The 22,588-nt window shown below is 45.9% G+C and overlaps 1 protein-coding gene across 1 annotated transcript; it reads left to right on the plus strand.

The window, feature by feature from the left end:
* Positions 1 to 466: 466 nt before the first annotated feature.
* Positions 467 to 16,819, plus strand: LOC126035544 (uncharacterized; the record flags this gene model as incomplete). The annotated part of the gene is given in 4 exon segments (XM_049794183.1): positions 467 to 1,558; positions 1,755 to 1,994; positions 15,475 to 15,629; positions 15,631 to 16,819. Coding segments are annotated over 4 exon segments (2,676 nt in total), but the record flags the coding sequence as incomplete, so codon positions are not given.
* Positions 16,820 to 22,588: the final 5,769 nt, after the last annotated feature.

The raw sequence follows: 22,588 nt of genomic DNA on the forward strand, positions 1-22,588 counted from the left end.
GGATATCTGCTCCACCGTGGACCTCCATGGGCTGCAGGGGGACAGCCTGCCTCACCATGGTCTTCACCATGGGCTGCAGGGGAATCTCCGCTCCGACGCCTGGAGCATCTCCTCCCCCTCCTTCTTCACTGACCTTGGTGTCCACAGGGTTGTTTCTCTTACATGTTCTCACTCCTCTCTCCGGCTGCCATTTTCCGTCTGTCCCAGCAACTTTTTTCCTTCTTAAAAATGTTATCACAGAGGCGTTACCACTATCGCTGATTGGCTCGGCCTTGGCTGGCAGCGGGTCCATCTTAGACCCAGCTGGTATAGGCTCTCTCTTGAACACAGGGGAAGCTTCCAGCAGCTTCTTACAGAAGCCACCCCTGTAACCACCACCCCCCCCCCCCCCGCTACCAAAACCTTGCCACACAAAGCCAATATAGAGGAATACAGAGAAATTGTCTGAGCAGCCAGGGATCAGGTTAGGAAAGCTAAAGCCCTGATAGAATTAAATCTGGCCAGGGACATCAAGGGCAACAAGAAAAGCTTCCATAGGTATGTCGGTGATAAAAGGAAGGCTAGGGAAAATGTGGGCCCTCTCCAGAAGGAAACAGGAGACCTGGTTACCTGGGATGTGGAGAAGGCTGAGGCACTCAATGACTTTTTTGCCTCAGTCTTCACTGACATGTGCTCCAGCCACACCGCCCAAGTTACAGAAGGCAAAGGCAGGGACTGGGAGAATGAAGAACCACCCACTGTAAGAGAAGATCAGGTTTGAGACCATCTAAGGAACCTGAAGGTGCACAAGTCCATGGGACCTGATGAGATGCATCCATGGGTCCTGAGGGAACTGGTGAATGAAGTGGCTAAGCTACTATCCATCATATTTGAGAAGTCATGGCAGTCCAGGGAAGTTCCCAGTGACTGGAAAAGGGGAAACATAACCCCCATTTTTAAAAAGGGAAAAAAGGAAGACCCGGGGAACTACAGGCCAGTCAGTCTCACCTCTGTGCCTGGCAAAATCATGGAGCAGATCCTCCTGGAAACTATGCTAAGGCACATGTAAAAGAAGGAGATGCTTGGTGACAACCAACACGGCTTCACTAAGGGCAAATCGTGCCTGACAAATTTGGTGGCCTTCTGTGACAGGGTTACAGCTTTGGTTGATAAGGGAAGAGCAACTGACGTCATCTACCTGGACTTCTGCAAAGCATTTGACACTGTCCTGCACAACATCCTTGTCTCTAAATTGGAGAGACATGGATTTGATGGACAGGCCACTTGGTGGATAAGGAATTGGCTGGATGGTTGCACTCTAAGAGTTGCAGTCAACGGCTCGATGTCTGGGTGGAGACCAGTGACAAGTGGCGTTCCTCAGGGGTCAGTATTGGGACCGACGCTGTTTAACATCTTTGTCGGCAACATGGCCAGCGGGATTGAGTGCACTCTCAGCAAGTTTGCCAATGACACCAAGCTGTGTGGTGTGGTCGACATGCTGGAGGGAAGGGATGCCATCCAGAGGGTCCTTGACAGGCTTGAGAGGTGGGCCTGTGCGAACCTCATGAAGTTCAACGATGTTGAAAAGTTGCTTAGGAAACTATGCCAAGATCACACCGTCCCTGTCTTTCTCCTGATATCAGCAAGGCCAGCAGTCTTTGGCCAAGGCCTAGTCTTGCTGCTCAGGCTGACATTCTTTCACACACAACTCTGCTCGCACAACTTTTCCATAGACCCATGTCCTTTCTCATCAAGCCAATTCCCAACACAACGAGGCCAAGTGCAAGGTCCTGCACATGGGTCAGGGCAATCTCAAGCACAAATACAGGCTGGAGGATGAGTGGATTGAGAGCAGCCCTGTGGAGATGGTCTTGGGGTTATCAGTGGATGAAAAATTGAATATGAGCCTGCAATGTGCGCTCTCAGGCCAGAAAGCCAATCGCATCCTGGGCTGCATCAAAAGAAACGTAACCAGCAGGTTGAGGGAGGTGATTCTCCCCCTCTACTCCGATCTCGTGAAATCCCACCTGGAGTACTGTGTTCAGCTCTGGGGCCCTCAGCATAAGAAAGACATGGACCTGCTCGAGCTGGTCTAGAGGAGGGCCATGAAGATGATTGGGGGCTGGAGCACCTCCCCTGTGAGGATAGGCTGAGAGAGTTGGGGTTGTTCAGCCTGGAGAAGAGAAGGCTCCGGGGAGACCTTGTAGCGGCCTTCCAGTACTTAAAGGGGGCCTACAGGAAAGATGGGGAGGGACTCTTTAACAGGCAGTGTAGTGATAGGACAAGGGGTAATGGTTTTGAACAGAAAGAGGGTAAATTTAGATTAGATATTAGGAATAAATTCTTTGCTGTGAGGGAGTGAGATACTGGAACAGGTTGCCTGGAGAAGTTGTGGATGCCCCATCCCTGAAAGTGTTCAAGACCAGGTTGGATGGGGCTTTGAGCGACCTGGTCTAGGGGAAGGTATCCTTGCCCATGGCAAGAGGGTTGGAACTAGATGATCTTTAAGGTCCCTTCCGACCCAAACCATTCTATGATTCTATTCTATGATTCTGTCATTCTATAATTCTATTAATCTAAATTGCCACATGGTGCCACAGTTACTGCACTTCATACAAAAATAAGATTAAAACAAATTCTGCACAAAGAGTTCTACTATTAAATGCTGTTGTTGTGTTGAGTTTTTCCCAAATATAAGCTAAATCAAAATTAGAGGGATGACTGGAAATATTTTGCAGCTGGCAGCACTGAAATACATTATTATTGCACTTATATTTAGTGTGTCCTGGCATTACTGAGTTGTCGTGGTTTAACCACAGCCAGCAACTAAGCACCACGCAGCCGCTCACTCACTTCCCCCACAACCAGTGGGCTGGGGGAGGGAACTGGGAAGAAAAAAAAGGTAAAACTCGTGGGTTGAGATAAGAACAATTTAACAGGACAGAAAGGAAGAAACTAATAATGATAGTAATAACAATAATAAAATTACAATAATAATAATAATAAAAGAACTGGAATATACAAAACAAGTGATGCACAATGCAATTGCTCACCACTCGCCGACCAATGCCCAGTTAGTTCCCAAGCAGCGATCCACCCACAGGTCAACTCCCCCCAGTTTATATACTAGACATGACGTCACATGGTATGGAATACCCCTTTGGCCACTTTGGGTCAGCTGCCCTGGCTGTGTCCCCTCCCAACTTCTTGTGCCCCTCCAGCCTTCTTGCTGGCTGGGCATGAGAAGCTGAAAAATCCTTGACTTAATATAAACACTACTCAGCAACAACTGAAAACATCAGTGTGTTATCAACATTCTTCTCATACTAAATCCAAAACATAACACTATACCAGCTACTAGGAAGAAAATTAACTCTGTCCCAGCCGAAACCAGGACACCTAAGCTAGGCAAAGCTAGCCTTTCCCAGCTATAACTGTTCAGAATGCCATGCCACTGCTGACCATCTCCTCACTGGTTCCCCTATGGGACCTGTAAGTGCTCACTTTCACGTGCAAGACTCTTGACAGCTGCACTGCTGTCACCCTTGCTAGCAGTGCGTACAGGCTGACTCCTGCTTCTGACTGCCCCATGATGTCAGTCTTTGAGGCCCCAGTTGGCACACTTTTTCAGACAGATAGCTGCATCCCTTTATTGTACTTTATCCCCTCAGCACTAGAAAAAAATTCATATAAAGGTCCCGGGATTAAGTGATCATCTTCTTTAAACCTTTTTTTTGCATTCATGCCAACAAAACCGGACAACTGGTTAGCCACTCATATGCTATGATTACTATCCTTTCCAGAGGGCAATGGTTCCTCATTGCTTCTCCCTGGTCTGTTTTGAATCCATATATCATGCCCTGTATAAAGTTTAGACAGAATGATTTCTTGAGCATGAATAGCCTTTTTTGTTCTATGTTACTTAACACATTGCTTAACACAACGGTATCCAAGTCCAAGATAAGGGCTCACAGATAGTACAGTAACAAAATAAAAAATAAACTTTATATGTAAAAGATATTCTTAGTTGATTATCCATACAGACAGTTTCTTCTATCTAAAAAACTCAAGTATCATGGTAAATCAATGGGCTGATAATGCAGGTATTGTGAAAATGAAGAGCAACAAACAGCTTGCTTTGGAAACCGAAGGATTTTCTGAAACCCCACGTTTAGGGTCAAATAATGCCTTGATGTAATAGTTTTCTCTGATATAATCAGAATATAATAATCATATTTTGTATAATATTTGTCAGAAGAAGAGTATCAGAGGGATCAACTAGGTCTTTTGGGCGGAAGTAGTTTTCAGTTTGGGACAACAGGCATGTGCCTACTACTTCTGCATTGATTGCCAATTTCATAGAATCATAGAATCATTTAGGCTGGAAAAGACCTTCAAGATCATCGAGTCCAACCATCATCCATGCCCACTAAACCATGTCCTGAAGTGCCTTGTCTACGCGCTTTTTGAATACCTCCAGGGATGGTGACTCAACCACTTCCCTGGGCAGCCTATTCCAATGTCTGACAACCCTCTCAGTAAAGAAATTTTTCCTAATATCCAACCTAAACCTCCCTTGCCGCAACTTGAGGCCATTTCCTCTCATTCTATCTCCAACCACCTGACAGAAGAGACCAGCACCCACCTCACTACAACCTCCTTTCAGGTAGCTGTAGAGAGCTCTAAGGTCTCCCCTCAGCCGCCTTTTCTCCAGACTAAACAACCCCAGTTCCCTCAGCCGCTCCTCATAAGACTTGTGCTCCAGGCCCCTCACCAACTTGGTTGCCCTTCTCTGAACACGCTCCAGCACCTCAATGTCTTTCCTGTAGTGAGGGGCCCAAAACGGAACACAGTACTCAAGGTGTGGCCTCACCAGGGCCAAGTACAGAGGAACAATCACCTCCCTGCTCCTGCTAGCCACGCTTTTTCTGATACAGGCCAGGATGCCATTGGCCTTCTTGGCCACCTGGGCACACTGCTGGCTCATATTCAGCCGGCTGTCAACCAGCACCCCCAGGTCTTTCTCTGCCGGGCAGCTTTCCAGCCACTCTTCCCCAAGCCTGTAGCACTGCATGGGGTTGCTGTGACCGAAGTGCAGGACATGGCACTTGGCCTTGTTGAACTTCATACGATTGGCCTCGGCCCATCGATCCAGCCTGTCCAGATCAGATCTCTCTCTAGAGCCTTGTGATGGGTTGACCCTGGCTGAACACCAGGTGCCCACCAAAGCCGTTCTATCACTCCCCCATCCTCAGCTGGATAGGGGAGAGAAAATATAACAAAAGGCTCGCGGGTCGAGATAAGGACAGGAGAGATCATTCACTATTACCGTCACGGGCAAAACACACTCAGTTTTGGGAAAATTAACTCAATTTATTACCAATCAACCAGAGCAAGGTAATGAGAAATAAAATGAAATCTCAGAACACCTTCCCACCACCCCTCCCTTCTTCCCGGGCACAACTACCCTCCCGGATTTCACCACCAAGCCCCCCCAGCGGCACAGGGGGACAGGGATGGGGTTTATGGTCATCACACGTTATTTTCTGCCGCTTCACCTCCTCAGGACGAGGGCTGATCACACTCTTCCCCTGCTCCAGCGTGGGGTCCCACCCACGGGAGACAGTCCTCCACGAACTCCTCCAACGTGGGCCATTCCCACGGGCTGCAGTTCTTCACGAACTGCTCCAGCATGGGTCCATTCCACGGTGTGCAGTCCTTCAGGAGCACACTGCTCCAGCGTGGGTCCCCCACGGGGTCACAAGTCCTGCCAGAAAACCTGCTCCGTGGGCTCCTCTCTCCACAGATCCGCAGGTCCTGCCAGGAGCCTGCTCCAGCGTGGGGTTCCCACGGGGTCACAGCCTCCTTCGGGAACCCACCTGCTCCGGCGTGGGGTCCTCCACGGGCTACAGGTGGATATCTGCTCCACCGTGGACCTCCCTGGACTGCAGGGGGACAGCCTGCCTCACCAGGGTCTTCACCACGGGCTGCAGGGGAATCTTCGCTCCGGCGCCTGGAGCATCTCCTCCCCCTCCTTCTTCACTGACCTTGGTGTCCGCAGGCTTGTTTCTCTTACATGTTCTCACTCCTCACTCCGGCGGCAGTTTCTCTCCCGTCCCAACTTTTTTTTCCGTCTTAAAAATGTTATCACAGAGGCGTTACCACTATCACTGATTGGCTCGGCCTTGGCCAGCAGCGGGTCCGTCTTAGAGCCGGCTGGTATGGGCTCGCTCTCTCTCGAACACAGGGGAAGCTTCCAGCAGCTTCTTACAGAAGCCACTCCTGTAACCCCCCCCCCCCCCCCCCCGCTACCAAAACCTTGCCAAACAAAACCAATACAAGCCTCCCTACCCTCAAGCAGATCGACCCTGCCTCCCAACTTGGTGTCGTCTGCCAACTTGCTGAGGGTGCACTCAATCCCCTTATCCAGATCATTGATAAAGATATTAAAGAGAACTGTCCCCAATACTGAGCCCTGGGGAACACCACTTGTGACCCGCCGCCAAGTGGATTTCACCCCATTCACCGCAACCCTCTGGGCTCGTCCATCCATCCAGTTTTTCACCCAGCGAAGAGTACACTTGTCTAAGCCACGAGCTGCCAGCTTCTCAAGCAGTATGCCATGAGAGACAGTGTCAAAGGCCTTGCTGAAGTCAAGGAAGAGAACATCCACAGCCTTTCCCTCATCCACTAGGCGGGTCACCTGGTCATAGAAGGAGATCAGGTTGGTCAAGAAGGACCTGCCTTTCATAAACCCATGCTGACTGGGCCTGATCCCCTGCTTGTCCTGGACTTGCCATGTGAGTGCTCTCAAGACAAACCGTTCCATAATCTTCCCCGGTACCAAGGTCAGGCTGACAGGCCTGTAGTTCCCCGGATCCTCCCTCTGAACCTTCTTGTAAATGGGCGTCACATTGGCAAGCCTCCAGTCCTCTGGGACCTCCCCTGTTGACCAGGATTGCTGATAGATGATGGAGAGTGGCTTGGCAAGCATCTTCGCCAGTTCCCTCAGTACTCTTGGATGGATCCTCTCTGGTCCCATAGATTTGTGAGTGTCCAGATGGCATAGCAGGTCATTAACTATTTCCTCCTGGATTAAGGGGGGTATGTTCTGATCTTCATCCTTGCCTTCCAGCTCAGGGGGTGTCACGGTAGAGACGGACACAACAAGTAATAGATCATGCAAAATGGCTACTTTATTGGTCTAACACACCTTTTTATACCCTTCTTTAGAGTATGTGTTAGTATCTGATCGGTTTGGTTAGTAACTAACAATTCATGATTGGTGAGTTCGTTAGGACGGTTCTTCTTATCACTATCTTGTTTTTGTACTGGTCTTCTCAGATCTTTCCAGACTCTCAAGGATACACTACAAGCTGCTCAAGGTCGCGCTGTTCTCGAACTGTCAGGAATTCCGTACACTCGTTGCATTCCCCGACAATTCCCCCTTTTTGTTTTTGTGCTAAAAATATTGTCCCAGCTGCCCTCTGCAGGGCCCTTTGCAGAAGGCTGAAAAGACAGGGCAGCATTAGGAGCACAGTTATCACAACCAGGATAACTACCCCCACAGTCTTGAGCAGAGATATCAACCATCCAGACAATCCCCAACCCTCGAACATCTTTGTCAGCCAATCTAATTCATCGCTTTCTGTCAGCTTCCTGACTCCCTTCTTTAATTGTTGAATACTACTGAAAATGGATTCTGAATGATCGGATAGATTCATACAACACATCCCTTCAAACTCATCACAACCGTGTCCTTGTGCTAAAAGCAAGAAATCAATTGCAGCTCTATTTTGTAGCGTAGCATGTCTAACACTACCGACATCAGTTAGAAGGCCACTTAACGCTAAAGAGGTAGCCTTAGATTGCTTACTAAGCCAACATCCCAACTTATTTAAAGTTCTTAAGGCATTTGCAACGCCAGCTCCTGGTGACAATATGGAGGCTGCTAAAATCTGGCCTCGATTCCAGAATTCAACCTCATCTTGACAGGAACTGCCAAACTGATGAACAGACCTTTGGACTCGTCTATGTTTTCGAGTCATGTTCAGAATTGTTAACATATTTGGTGTTAATAATGTGAGGCGTCCGAGGCTACACGGGCCTCCATTCAGTTTAGATGGAATGCTTCCCCAGGCACGATCTCCACAGATTAAAAACACACCAGGAGGTAGCGCAGAAGGAACAACAGAAGATCGTGAAGCATTAGGTGCGGTATAATTACACCATGCAGTTGCATTGCGATAGAGACTACTAGTTGCATTAATATTTTGGCCTCGGCGAGCAGTATTGCTATAAGAGTAATTAAAAAACACATAAGCATCCATCATTACAGATCCTAATAATTCTAACTCTTGGGGTTCCTGGGTGACTGGTGAACAGATGCGCATACACACGATCCCAGTTGTTTGTACAACTTTTTGGAGAATTACAGAGATTCGGGATCTGCAGTGGGTTCGGCCAGGTGTCCACAGGTAGTCCTACCAAGCATGTAGAGAATGGATTTTCAGGGGCTGCGGTGGCGAAACACAAGGTGTCCTGGTGTGTCATGTTTGCTAAAGTGACCCAAACATTTTGTTTAGGTTGTGAGACCACCCATCCTTCACCCTGAGGCAGGTTCCAATACAGGCCGAACACACCGGGCAGGAACCCAGCGAGGACCAGCATCTGTGGAAACACAAGCATAACCCCTTCCCCAGGTTAATAGCTCACATGGTCCACTCCACTGACCAGTAATTAAATCTTTAACATGTACTTTGATACCCTTTTGTAAATTCTGTGTTGAACAGAGAGAAGTGTTGAAAAAGAGGAGGTAGGGAAGAATTATCCCCATAATGGAGAAAGAACATAAACTGCTTTATCTAAACATGCCTGTGGTGGTTCCCCAACCATTCCCCCTTTTTGTTTTTGAAGCTGCTGCTTCAACATGCCATGTGCACACTCAACAATTGCTTGTCCTGTTGGGGAATGGGGAATTCCTGTAACATGAGTAACACCCCACAGATTAAAAAATGTTTGAACTTTTCGTGAAGCATATGCTGGGCCATTGTCTGTTTTAATTTGGCGAGGCACCCCAAGCATGCGAAAGCCTTCTGGAAATGTCGAATTACATCTTTTCCTGTTTCTCCATTATGTGCTGTTGCTACCAAAGCATGAGAATAAGTATCAATAGAAACATGAACATATTTTTGTCTGCCAATTTCATTGATATGAGTAACATCAGATTGCCAAATCTGTAAAGCTTGTATACCTCTGGGATTAGTACCAAAATACGCTGGAGTGTGAATTCCTTGGCAATCAGGACAAGCAGCTACAATAGAGCAAGCTTCAGCATGGGACAAACCAAACTGCCTTCGTAAAGCTCGAAAACCTTGATGAAAAAATTGATGTGATAATATAGCTTGTTGCTTGATGTTAGGAACAGTAGTCAGAGCCATAGCAGAAACAAGAGCATCCGCTCTGGCATTACCTTCCATATAAAATCCTGGTAAAGTGGTATGACTCCAGATATGCATGATAAAATAAGGTTCTGTTCGTAGTTGAATACTTTTCCAGAGTTCTAAAAGCACATCAAATAATAATTGATTGTCTGACATGGTCAAAGCCACTTTGTCTAGTTGAGAAACTAGATTAGCTACATACACTGAGTCAGTTACAATATTTACAGGAGTAGAAAAAATAGAAAAAGCAACAGCCATTGCATGCAGCTCTACTACTTGTGGAGAACCATTTTGATATACTACTTTGCTGTTCCAGTTATTGTTCTCACACCAAACTACTGCTGCTTTACCTGTTTTTCCAGAACCATCTGTAAAGACAGTGGGGCCTTTCACAGGTTCCGGCTGGCTTAAGTTTTTCTGACCAAATGGTATTTCTCGAGCAAATTTCAGGAGCGGGTGTGACGGTAGATGATACGAGATCTGTCCTTGAAAACCCGCCATATCCGCTTGCAGCTCATAATTGTTTGCCAGACACCATTCAAAGTACCAATTTTGAACAGGTAAAACAATCGTAGCTGGATCACGTCCTGTTAGTTCTAAACATCGTTTTCTGGCTTTTATGATTACATCAGCAATAAGTTCAAACAAGCCAGGAGCAGTTTTTCGTGGCCAGAAATGACAAAAACATCCATTCTAAAATATGTAATGGGTGATCCCACTCAGAATTCCACTGCACCAAAGCACCAAATGGCACAGTTTTGTCAATTAGTACAAAGAATTGTACCAATTGAGACAGATCTATTCGAGAAACAAATTTCTTGTATATACATTGTTCCACCCTGTGAATTACATTTAACGCTTCCTTATTCAATATTCTGGGTTCTGTTGGATCATTGGAATGTTTTAATAGGTCCAATAGAGGTTGTAACTGCGAATTGGTCAGTCCAAGATAGGGCCTGATCCAGTTCAAGGATCCCATTAATTTCTGTACATCATTAAGTGTCTTAACCGCAAGGTTAAGTTTCACAGGTTGGGGCACAACCTGCTTATTTGTAATTGTCATGCCCAAATATTTCCAGGGTGCTATTTTTTGCTCTTTTTCAGGGGCAATAACTAACTCATATTGTTGTAGCAAATTCATGGCCAAATTTTTCATTCAACTGCTCCTTGTTGTCTGATGCTAACAGAATGTCATCCATATACTGATAACTATAACTAGTAGGGAATTTTTCCCTTACAGTTGACAGAGCTTGTGCAACAAACGATTGACAAGTGGTTGGTGAATTTTCCATGCCCTGCGGCAGAACTCTCCATTGATACCTGTTTGCTGGTTCTGCATGATTGATAGAAGGCACAGAAAAATGCAATTTTTTCTTTATCTTGGGAAGCTAATGGAATTGTAAAAAAACAGTCCTTAAGGTCCATGAAAATGATTTCCCATCTTGAGGGATCATGGCAGGTGAAGGCATGCCTGGTTGCAGAGCCCCCATCATGGCCATGACAACATTAACTTGCCGCAGGTCATGCAAAAATCGCCATTTTCCTGATTTCTTTTTTTTCACAAACACTGGAGTATTCCACGGACTGTGAGATGGTTCAATGTGTCCGGCAGCTAGTTGTTCTGCTACCAATTCTTGCATGGCCTTTAATTTTTCAGTTGGTAGGGGCCACTGATCCACCCACACAGGGTTATTTGTTAACCAGGATAAAACAAGCGTGGGTTGTCTAACACCCTGCAGCGCAGTGGCCCCCGTTAAAAATCTGTGATAATTCTCACCCCCCACTGCGACAAGCAATCCCTCCCCCATAAATTGAGGGGAGCTGCCATGACATATGGTTTAACAACTGCTTGTTGGCCCTCAGGATTGGTAATCGGAACTGGAGTGGCTGCCATCTTTGCTCGTCTGGATCCTCCCAGCCCCACTACTCCCATACCAGCCTCCTCTGTGGGCCAGGTAGATGGCCACAGATAGTTGGCTATAATAGTCACATCAGCTCCGGTGTCCAGGAGCCCTGCAAGCCTTACTGTAGTCGGAGATCTTCCGTGATTCGACAGCCTGCACGTCATATGTGGTTGGGATGATGAGACAGTCTGAGACCAGCAGACCTGAGGGGGTCCCGTAGAGCCGAAGCCTCCATCGCATCGCAGTCACTGTTCTGCTTTTGAAATAGAACTCGAAAAAGGAACAAGTTGAGCAATACGAGTACCTTTAGGGATTGTTACTGGTGGGTTGAAACCATCGCGCAAATTTGACCTGTAAAATCAGCATCAGTAACTCCCACATGTACAATTATTCCATTTAACATGCTACTTGATCTTCCCAATAGCAATGCACTTGGTCCCCGTCCTATAGGACCCCTTGCATCAAGAGGGACCTTAACGATGTCTTTCGTGACTAGAGTTACTGTGTCGGCGGTGGATACATTCAACTCTGCTGAGCCAGCTGTTGCGGCTGACAATTGTTCAGAGAGGGGAGTTGGCCGGCTGTCGGGAGGGGATTTGTTGTCCTCGCGCGCCCTCTCGCGCTCGTTTTGTCGTTTCCCTGTAGCGTCTGCCTATTAGCATGAAATTTGGAACGACATTGTTTTGCAAAATGTCCTAATTTTCCGCATTTCTTGCAAATAATCTCCGGTGAGTGGTGCACCGGTTGTTTACCTGGTGATGTTTTGTGTGGAGAAGTTACCGTGATGTGCCCTTCAATGCCACACCCAAAGCACTTTCCAGAATTTCTCATAGCATTGGCTAGGGTGGCCACCGTGTGTTCCAGTGTCCCAACTTTAGAACATGCAGCTACCATGTCGGGGACAGAAGGATCTCCTGGTAAAGCCTGTATGATCTTTTGACAGTCCACATTAGCATTATCTTTTGCCAACTGTTTGCATAGCATTTGCCTTAACACCTCATCTTCTACCTGTTTTTGCAGGGTGGCAGATATTTTTTCTACAAACTGTAAAAAGGGTTCTGTGGGGCCTTGGTGGATAGTGGCATATTTTTGCTTCGGAGCTGCCATGTCCATGGTTCGCTTTATTGCCATAAGCCCTAGATTTTGTGCTTGTTCGAGAGCCATCGGAGGCCATGTAGCCTGCAGCTGAGGGTTACTATACTGCCCTTCACCAAGCAAAGCATCCGCTCCAAGGCCTAATCTCGGGTCATCCTGTGGCAGTCGTGAATTATGCAGCGCCGCTGCGCGTGCCATCTGCCTCCAAGTGGATTGAAATACTTGCAATTGTACGGGCTGAAACAGCACTTGTGCCAGATGCATAATGTCATATGGACACAGCAGATCTGTGCTGATTATACGAATAAGTTGCATCACCTCAGGAGAATTGATTCCATAGTTTTGTACTTTATTCTGCAAATCCTGCACTACTCTCCAGCCGATTGGATTGTGCTCATCGTGCCGGTTTGTGCCTGCAGCAGCTTTGAAAACAGGAAATGTAACAGGAGCCTCTGCTGCGTTATCTAGAGGCTTTAGATATGCTGGGGTTAGAGAGCACGGGCTGAGGCGTTCTACTAGATCCCAGTTGCCAGAGTCGGCAGCACATCTTCTAACTCCCTCACAAAATTAATCAGGGGATCTCGGGACTACAGTGACTGTGGATGGAGGGAGAGTCCATGGCAGGGGTTCTTTCAGTATGGTTTTATCTGCGAGCTGCAGAGATCGCATAGCGTCAATTAGAGCTTTTTCTGCCTCAGTTTCATTTTGGCTCTCACTTTCTGTTCGGCCCTCATATTCAGTTTGACTCTCACCGTCCTTTCGGCCCTCAATTTCAGTACGGCCTGCACTTTCCGGCTCGGTGTTAATCGCTGCATTTTTCTCCTCGGGGGGGGGGGGGGGCTTATGTAGTCACCCCTTCCGCTGCCGCACCAGTAGGTGAGGAGGGCCCCTCATCGCCTGGTAAAGTAATTAATGGCGTAGTAGGAGGAGGTGGATAAGGGTATGACCTGATTTTGCTCGTGAGGGGTTTTCTGCCCGCAACTGCTGAGATTGCAGCATCGGCCGCAGCTGTTACTTGAGCAGAAGCTTTTTCCTTGCTAACATTTTCTGATTTCTCATCTTTCTTTTGCTGATCTTTTGCATCACATTCTGCTTTCCATTCTTTCAGAGTCTCAGTTAATAACCGCCATATGACAGCGAACTCGCACAGCTCTTTCTGTCCTTTAGAGATCTCATCAAACATTTTCAAGGCCACAGATTGCCATGCACCCACACTAAACGCAGTAAGTGTTGTGGCTGGAAAGCCTTGGGTCTTACACCACAATAAAATCCTTCTCAGGTTTTGTTCTGAGGTTTTAAGCCCTTTTCTTTTTAATAGGGCTTTCCAGGTAGACAAAATCGTCTCCTCTTCCTTAGTTAATTGCTGCCCCATTATAACAGTTTAGTCCCTGGTGGCTCACCTTATTATGTGTCTAGGCTCTGGTCCGCACCAGGCAGATTCCACTGCTCTCAGCTTCACCGGGCTCTGTCTCCGCAGCTTTTCTCGCTGCCGGTATGCTCTTTCACAGCTCTCGTCGCTGCTGGTATACTTCTCGCTAGTGCTAGATGTATCGCCGTTAGATGATCTCTTCGCTCAGATGCGTTGGGGTCACCATTTCTTGCGGTAGAGACGGACACGACAAGTAATAGATCATGCAAAATGGCTACTTTATTGTTCTAACACATCTTTTTATCCCCTTCTTCAGAGTATGTGTTAGTATATGATTGGCTTAGTTAGTAACTAACAATTCATGATTGGAGAGTTTGTCAGGACGGTTCTTCTTATCACTATCTTGTTTTTGTACTGGTCTTCTCGGATCTTTCCAGACTCTCAAGGATACACTACAAGCTGCTCAAGGTCGCGCTGTTCTCGAACTGTCAGGAATTCCGTAGACTTGTTGCATTCTCCGACAAGGGGGCAGAGTACCCTGAGGGTAACTGGTCTCTCTATTAAAGACTGAGGCAAAGAAGGCATTAATTACCTCAGCCTTTTCTTCATTTCTGGTGGCAATGTTCCCCTCTGTATCCATTAAAGGATAGATATTCTCCTTGGGATTCTTTTTACTGTTAATATATTTGTAAAAACATTTTTTGTCGTCCCTTACAATAGTGGCCAGATTGAGTTCTAGCTGAGCTTTTGCCTAATTTCCTCTCTGCATGACCTAACAAGATCCCTGTACTCCTCCTGAGTTGCCTGCCCTTTCTTCCAGAGATGATAAACTGTCCTTTTTTTCCTGACTCCTAGCAAAAGCTCCCTGTTCAGCCAGGCCGGTTGTCTTCGTCTCTAATTTGCATGTTAGCTGGTTCGATGCAATGCTTTCTACATCTACTCTGTCTTAAAACCTACTAAATGTAATCTAACATAGTTCTAATCTACACAGTCTATCCTCTTACACGGGAGGGAGTGCTCCCCAGAGGCTTAGTAATTGATGTAAAGTGCTTATAAACTCTGCTAAGAATACCAGATGATTATTGAAAATTTTTCCCCCATAGTTTAAAAAAGTACTGGCTTGCCAGATCTTTGCTACTTAATTTCATTGTCTGTTTTTTGCACTGATCTTTTGCAGGAACTTTTTTTTTATATTCACCAACAAATGCCTTCTATGAAACTTAATCAATGACAAATACAAGTCCTTCACATGGGACAGAATGACTCAAATCACAGGCTAGGCACTGATCTGCTAGGTAGAAAAATAGCTCTGCAGAAGAGGATCTAGAGCTCCTAGAAACAAGTTGAACATGGGTCGGTCAGCAGTGCCTTGCAGCAATGAAGGCTAAATGCATTCTGAGATGCATTAGCAAGTGTGGTCAGTAAGTAGAGGGAAGTGATTATTTTCCTTTCTCAACATTAGTGAGGCCACATGTAAGATTCTCTGTCCTGTTGTGGAGCCACCTGGTAGAAGAGATGAACAAATTAAGGCAAGTCCAGTAAAGGACCACTAAGGTGGTTAGAGGGCTGGAATACATGGCATATAAGAAGAAGCTAAAGGAACTGGGCTCATTTAGCTTGGAGAAAAGAGGTCTAAGAGGGGATCTGACTGTAGTATATGGCTACATAATTTTCCCGTGCCCAGTTGTGTAAGGGTGCAGTCAGGAAGGCCAAGGTGTGGCTGGAGCACAACTTGGCAAGGGATGCAAAGAATAATAAGAAGGGCTCCTACAGGTACGTCAGCCAGAAAAGGAAGGTCAAAGAAAGTGTACCCCTGCCGATGAACACAACTGGCAAACTTAACAACGGACGAGGAGAAGACTGAGGTGCTCAACAACTTCTTTGCCTCAGTCTTTACTGGCAACCTCTCTTCCCACACCTCTCGAGTGGATGGACTGCAAGATGGGGACTGGGGGAGCAAAGCCCCTCCCACTGTAAGAGAAGATCAGGTTCATGACCACCTGAGGAACCTGAACATACATAAGTCTATGGGACCTGACGAGATGCATCCCAGAGTCCTGAGGGAACTGGCTGATGTAGTTGCCAAGCCACTCCCCATGATATTGGAAAAGTCATGGCAGTCAGGTGAAGTCCCCGGCGACTGGAAAAAGGGAAACATTGCAGCCATTTCTCAAAAGGGTAGAAAGGAGGACCCTGGGAACTACCGACCTGTCAGCCTCACCTCTGTGCCTGGGAAGATCATGGAACAGATCCTCCTAGAAGCTATGCTAAGGCACATGGAGGACAGGGAGGTGATTCGAGACAGCCAGCATGGCTTCACCAAGGGCAACTCTTGCCTGACCAACGTAGTGGCCTTCTATGATGGAGTGACTAGATCAGTGGACAAGGGAAGAGCTATGGATGTCATCTATCTGGACTTCTGTAAGGCCTTTGACACGGTCCCCCACAACGTCCTTCTCTCTAAATTTGAGAGATATGGATTTGATGGGTGGACTGTTCGGTGGATGAGGAATTGGCTGGATGGTCGCATCCAGAGAGTACTGGTCAATGGCTCAATGTCCGGATGGAGATTAGTGATGAATGGTGTCCCTCAGGGGTCCATATTGAGACCAGTACTGTTTAATATCTTCATCAATGACATAGACAGTGGGATCGAGTGCACCCTCAGCAAATTTGCAGATGACACCAAGCTGAGTGGTGCAGTTGACACGCCTGAGGGACGGGATGCCATCCAGAGGGACCTGGACAATCTCAAGAAGTGGGCCCATGTGAACCTCATGAGGTTCAACAAGGCCAAGTGCAAGGTCCTGCACCTGGGTTGGGGCAACCCCCGGTATCAATACAGGCTGAGGGATGAAGGGATTGAGAGCAGCCCTGCGGAGAAGGACTTGGGGGTACTGGTGGATGAAAAGCTGGACGTGAACCAGCAATGTGAGCTCGCAGCCCAGAAAGCCAACCGTATCCTGGGCTGCATCAATAGAAGCATGGCCAGCAGGTCGAGGGAAGTGATTCTGCCCCTCTGCTCTGCTCTGCTCTGGTGAGACCCCACCTGGAGTCTTGCATCCATCTCTGGAGTCCACAGCACAGGAAAGACACGGAGCTGTTGGAGTGGGTCCAGAGGAGGGCCACAAAAATGATCAGAGGGATGGAACACCTCTCCTATGAGGAAAGGCTGAGAGAGGTGGGGTTGTTCAGTCTGGAGAAGAGAAGGCTCCAGGGAGACCTTATAGCGGCCTTCCAGTACTTAAAGGGGGCCTACAGGAAAGATGGGGAGGGACTCTTTAACAGGGAGTGTAGTGATACGGCAAGGGGTAATGGTTTTAAACTAAAAGAGGGTAGATTCAGACTAGATATAAGGAAGAAATTCTTTACTGTGAGGGTGGTGAAACACTGGAAGAGGTTGCCCAGAGAGGTGGTAGATGCCCCCTCCCTGGAAACATTCAAGGTCAGGCTGGATGGGGCTCTGAGCAACCTGATCTAGTTGAAGATGTCCCTGCTCATTGCAGGGGGGTTGGACTAGATGACCTTTCAAGGTGCCTTCCAACCCAAACTATTCTATGATTCTATGACATATCTAAATTTTTTAAACTATTCATGCAAATACCTGTTGAACAATATCTATAGTGACTGTCAACTCTTCGTCCAGGACACTATTATTTTCCAACAATTATAAAAGTTGGGGTTTTTTTCATTTAATCTTATCCATTTTTCAACACTGTCTGCCCTATACAGAATGGGAAGGCTTGCTAGGAGGGGATGATATAAATGTAAGTTTTTGCAGTTTCACATACTAGAACAAACTAACAGTCCACAGGAATCCAGGGGGAATTACTTGCAGATTTATTACGTGTCTGGAACTGTGAGCAATTTAGGGAAGTTCTGTCTATAATTTTTGTTATTAAAGAATCTCAGATTTTACACCCAAGCCAACTCTACTTACTACTCAGATTTCTAGATGGCAAAGACAATAAACTGTTCTCTTCCCTAACATTAACTGTAAAACATTCATGGAATTGTTCCCTGGCTATCTTAAACCAACGACCCTTTTACCCAACATCTATGAGTTTTTGTTCCAGCCTAGTGGAAACAAAACCAAGAGTTTTTGATGACACATTACATATGTCAAGTTCTTCTAGCTTTTCTTAACAAGTAAGCTTTTGTTAGGATAAATGTGTGATGGGCAAAGTGTCTTCAAGGACTCAGAAACCAGTTTATTAAGGCAGACAGACATTTTTATCTGAGCTTTTTCAGGATGATAGAAAGTTGGGAGAGTAATGTAAACTAGGAAAATTAAGAAAATGGTGTAAAGTGACACTGGCTTTACATCCATAGTATTAAAAGTCTACATTCTCAAGGATAGGCAAACATGGCCAGTTTGCAAATTTCTTCATGTCACGTTAGCTGGACTGAAATTATTTGCTATATACTGGTTAGCAGTGGAGAGCCTCATATGAAGTTGAGGGAGTATGGATGAATATAACCCATGTGATGTGGCACTCTCTGTTCTGTGTATTGCTTTTGTCTGGCATTTGTCAAACCTCATTTTCACAGCACACAAATATTTTCCTTATCCACTAGAATTCAGAGTGATTTTTCAAGGATGGTTCTGAAGTTGCCCCTAGCAAATCTTGTTAAATGGAGATCATGAACCGACAGACACAGTCATCTAAACAATTTTCCATTTAGACTTTATAACAGTGCCTCCTGGCACTATTGTAAACGCATAATTAAAAAGCCTGTTTAGCATCACCAGCACCTGCAAGTGTGTTGGCACTCTACAGAAGATTATTCTGATCCATTATTCCTCATTCTGATGTTGGATTAGTTAATCTATTTCATTGACTCTAAATGGGAAAGCAGAAAGAAGTGGGACCATTACCAAAGCGAGTTTCCTTTTTCACTCGTGTGCTGGTGTGTGCTAGGTGAGGAAGACCAGGTCTCTTGTCAGACGCTGTGGGAGGTGTGTGGGTGAGATCCTTATTAATTTTGTTAACCCATTCCTGATGAGTTTAGGCCTAAATCAATGTCTTTTTCTGAAGCCAGTGGAACATCTTTGGGTTTGTTTTTTCTTTTTTTAGCATCGTTTCTCTTCCCCCACCCTTTCACTTCATTGGAACAAAGGTGGTAACAGCCGCTGTATAGATGAAGGAAAATAAAAAAGTCATTTCCTCCCATTTGCAAGGAAAGAAGTTTGCACAGTACTGGAATATAGTTGCGGTAAGGAGCGTTAATGGCTGATTAAACACTGAAGAAATAACCAACTGTTAGCTTTAATATTGTACAGATGCCTTCATTAGGAGCATAGTTTTATTAATTAGTTCTTAGTATCACCTGCTTTGATTTGCCGAATTAGATGCAGCTACTATTAATGTAGATGTAGATACTTTGGGCTTTTTGTTTTAATTCAGCATGAATTAAAAGTTAGTGGACTGCTCTGTTTTGAGTCAAAAGCAGGACTAGGCAAATAGGAAATTAACATTCAGACAATAAAACATGTAGCCAAAATGAACAGTTTTGATATGAAATGATTGATGTTGATGACTGTGTGGGCAATTTAAAGCTTTAGCGAAATATATTTTTTTCTTTGAAATTTAATTAACCCCAGCACATTGTACAGTAAGTGCTGTGCACTGTTCAATCATATGCAGCATTTATAACCATTCTGATTCTCAGGATTGCCATGGAAGTGCATTTCAAATTGCAAAGTCACAGCAATTTCTAGCATGACAGAGTTAATTCAGAGCTGGGCAAAGAGCACATTGAATTTAGCATCTAAATCTGAAAGGAGAAAAATCCAGAGGAACCTCCGCAGTTGCAGTGGAAGAAAACAGGAATTAGGGGTATTAGGACAGTGTAACTAGGTGTGTTTTATCCGAAGCTTGTCTGTTAGGATTTTGTCTCTAATGCCAGAAGGAACTGATGGATCAAAGGAGAAGACAGCGTGAAAATGTGTTCAGTGATAGCACCTAGGGAATCTGTCAACAGCTTCACATCATCACCTGGGAATGCCTGGGGTTTTGATAAAGTCTGTGCTCTATATATTGGATATTGATAACAACAGTCTTTTAAAAATATTGTTTATATGGGAAGACAAATATCACATATTGGCTGGTTCTTACAGCCCCATGTTGCTAAATTTGAACGCTGATCAATTGTGTTGTATCAAGGAAGCAGCACTTTGGTCTTTTTTTCTCTATAATGCATTGTTGATTTAGCTAGCCAAGCAATAGCAGTACAAAATAGCAGTGTGCTGCCATTTGCTGCAATAATCACTACCAGTATTCAGTTTGTAAATGATTCTAATGAAGAAAATGGAATAACTCTGATTTGAGAAATCTCTTACGGAGTAAATAAAAATGATGCTAGCATTTGGTAGTAAATTGCACTTTTTTAAAGACTTAATTATTGACATGATAACTTTCTTAAGTCAGAAGTGATGATGACAATGTACTGCAAAGGTACTGGTTTACCATATTTTCCTGGTTTCAGCTGGGATAGAGTTAAATGTCTTCCTAGTAGCTGGTACAGTGCTATGTTTTGAGTTCGGTATGCGAAGAATGTTGATAACACTGATGTTTTCAGTTGGTGCTCAGTAGTGTTTAGACTATAGTCAAGGATTTTTCAGCTTCTCATGCCCAGCCAGGGCACAAGAAGTTGGCACAGGACACAACCAGGGCACCCGACCCAAACTGGCCAACGGTGTATTCCATACCATGTGACGTCCCATCTAGTATAGGAACTGGGAAGTGGGGGCAGAAAATCGCGGCTCAGGGACTAGCTGGGTGTCGGTCGGCGGGTGGTGAGCTATTGCCCTGCGCATCATTTGTACATTCCAATCCTTTTATTACTACTGTTGTCATTTTATTAGTGTTATCATTATCACTATTAGTTTCTTCTTTTCTGTTCTATTAAACCGTTCTTATCTCAACCCAGGAGTTTTACTTCTTTTTTCCTGATTTTCTCCCCCATCCCACTGGATGGGGGGGAGTGAGTGAGCGGCTGCATGGTGCTTAGTTGCTGGCTGGGGTTAAACCACAACAGTCCATTTTTGGCGCCCAACGTGGGGCATGAAGGGTTGAGATAACGACAAACCTGACCAGAGCTTGTTAAAACAAATTTGTTCTAAGCGTTCATTATGTTGATTTATGTGTTCTTAGAGTTGTTGCTCTGGTTTTTAAAGCTCTGTTATGTATCACCTCGCTTGCTGTATGTAGTTCCTCTTCTACTGCTTATCATCCGTGGGAGGTGGATTAAGGTTTTCGCTTTGATGTATGGTATAACACTGGTTTATGGTATGAAAAAGTCATCGGCTGTGGGATTAATCCAGTATTTGCACTTAGCATTGTCACCTTTATAATTCGGGAGCCATCTGTGGGAAACTATTAATAATGATAACATTTACCTTTCCTCCATGGAAAAACAGTCTATGGGTGGGGTACCTTTCTTCCCCTCTCCTTTCTCCTTCAGTCCAGTTACAATGGTGTTTGAGAATTTTGAAAAATTTGAATATTCCTGGTGTGTTGGGACTAGCACGGTCCTAGCCCTACTGCTAGGAATTAGCATGCTTCTGAATGTGGTTCAGCTCTCGTTTAAGGTTAAACAGCTATTTAAGAAGATCACCCAGAGATGTGCCCCAAGGCTGGATAATTATGAGTGGCAGGGTGTGTGGGGTAGTATGGGCAAGTACCTAGAAAAGTGGGCACCTCCAGTGTTTTGGAAATTCACCCCTGAACAAGTGCAGGATCCAGAAGAACTAGTAAAATATTTGGCAAAGATATGCTGTCACCCCGGCAGCTCCAGAGAGATACAAATCACTGCAACGTGCTGGGGCCTGACCCATGCCTATCGAGCCCTGTTTGACACCACTCAGTAGCCTCAAGGGGAAGAGAAAGTCTCTAGACCTAACAACAAAACAATGAGCACCGCAGCCACCCAAACCTCAGCAACGGGCGCTGCGGCCCCTCCAGGCCCGTCATGGAGCATTGCAGGCACCCAGACCGGGCGACAGGCACCATGACCCCTCCAGCCCCGGCGACGAGAACTCGGGCTACCCAAACCTCAACAACAGGCACTGCGGTCCCTCCAGCCCCAACGACGAGCACTGCTGCTACCCAAACCTCGGCGACAGACACTGCGGTTATCCAGAACCCGACGAGCGATACTGCAACTGAATCAGAGGACCAACCTGCACCAGTATCAGTTGCCCCCGTACAGAAAAAGAAATATACAAAAAAATCAGTTCGCTTAGCGAAGGATGAAAGTGAACCAGGGTCATCACGGGAACCGGAGGAAGAGGCAGAACCAGAGGTAATAACCCGGTCCCTTATCCTTGAGTGAGCTGCGGGATATGCGCAAAGATTTTGGCCACTGTATAGGTGATCATATTATCACCTGGCTCCTCCGATGCTGGGACAATGGAGCTAAGAGCTTGGAATTGGAAGGTAGGGAAGCCAAGCAGCTGGGATCGCTTGCCAGGGAAGGTGGCATTGACAAGGCAATTGGAAGAGGGACACAAGCTATCAGCCTCTGGAGGTGACTCCTGTCAAGTGTGAAGGAAAGGTACCCCTTTAAGGAAGATGTTATATGTCAATCACGCAAGTGGACCACCATGGAAAAAAGTATCCAATATCTGAGGGAATTAGCTGTGCTAGAGACGATTCATCATGACCCGGACAACCAACAATTACCCAAAGATCCAGACAAAGTCCAATGCACACGACCCATGTGGCGGAAGTTTGTACGGAGCACACCATCGTCCTATGCCAACGCATTGGCAATAATGGCCTGGAAGGATGAAT

Source organism: Accipiter gentilis, chromosome W, assembly GCF_929443795.1.
Source record: "Accipiter gentilis chromosome W, bAccGen1.1, whole genome shotgun sequence".
In the NCBI taxonomy this organism is placed as follows: Eukaryota; Metazoa; Chordata; class Aves; order Accipitriformes; family Accipitridae; genus Astur; species Astur gentilis.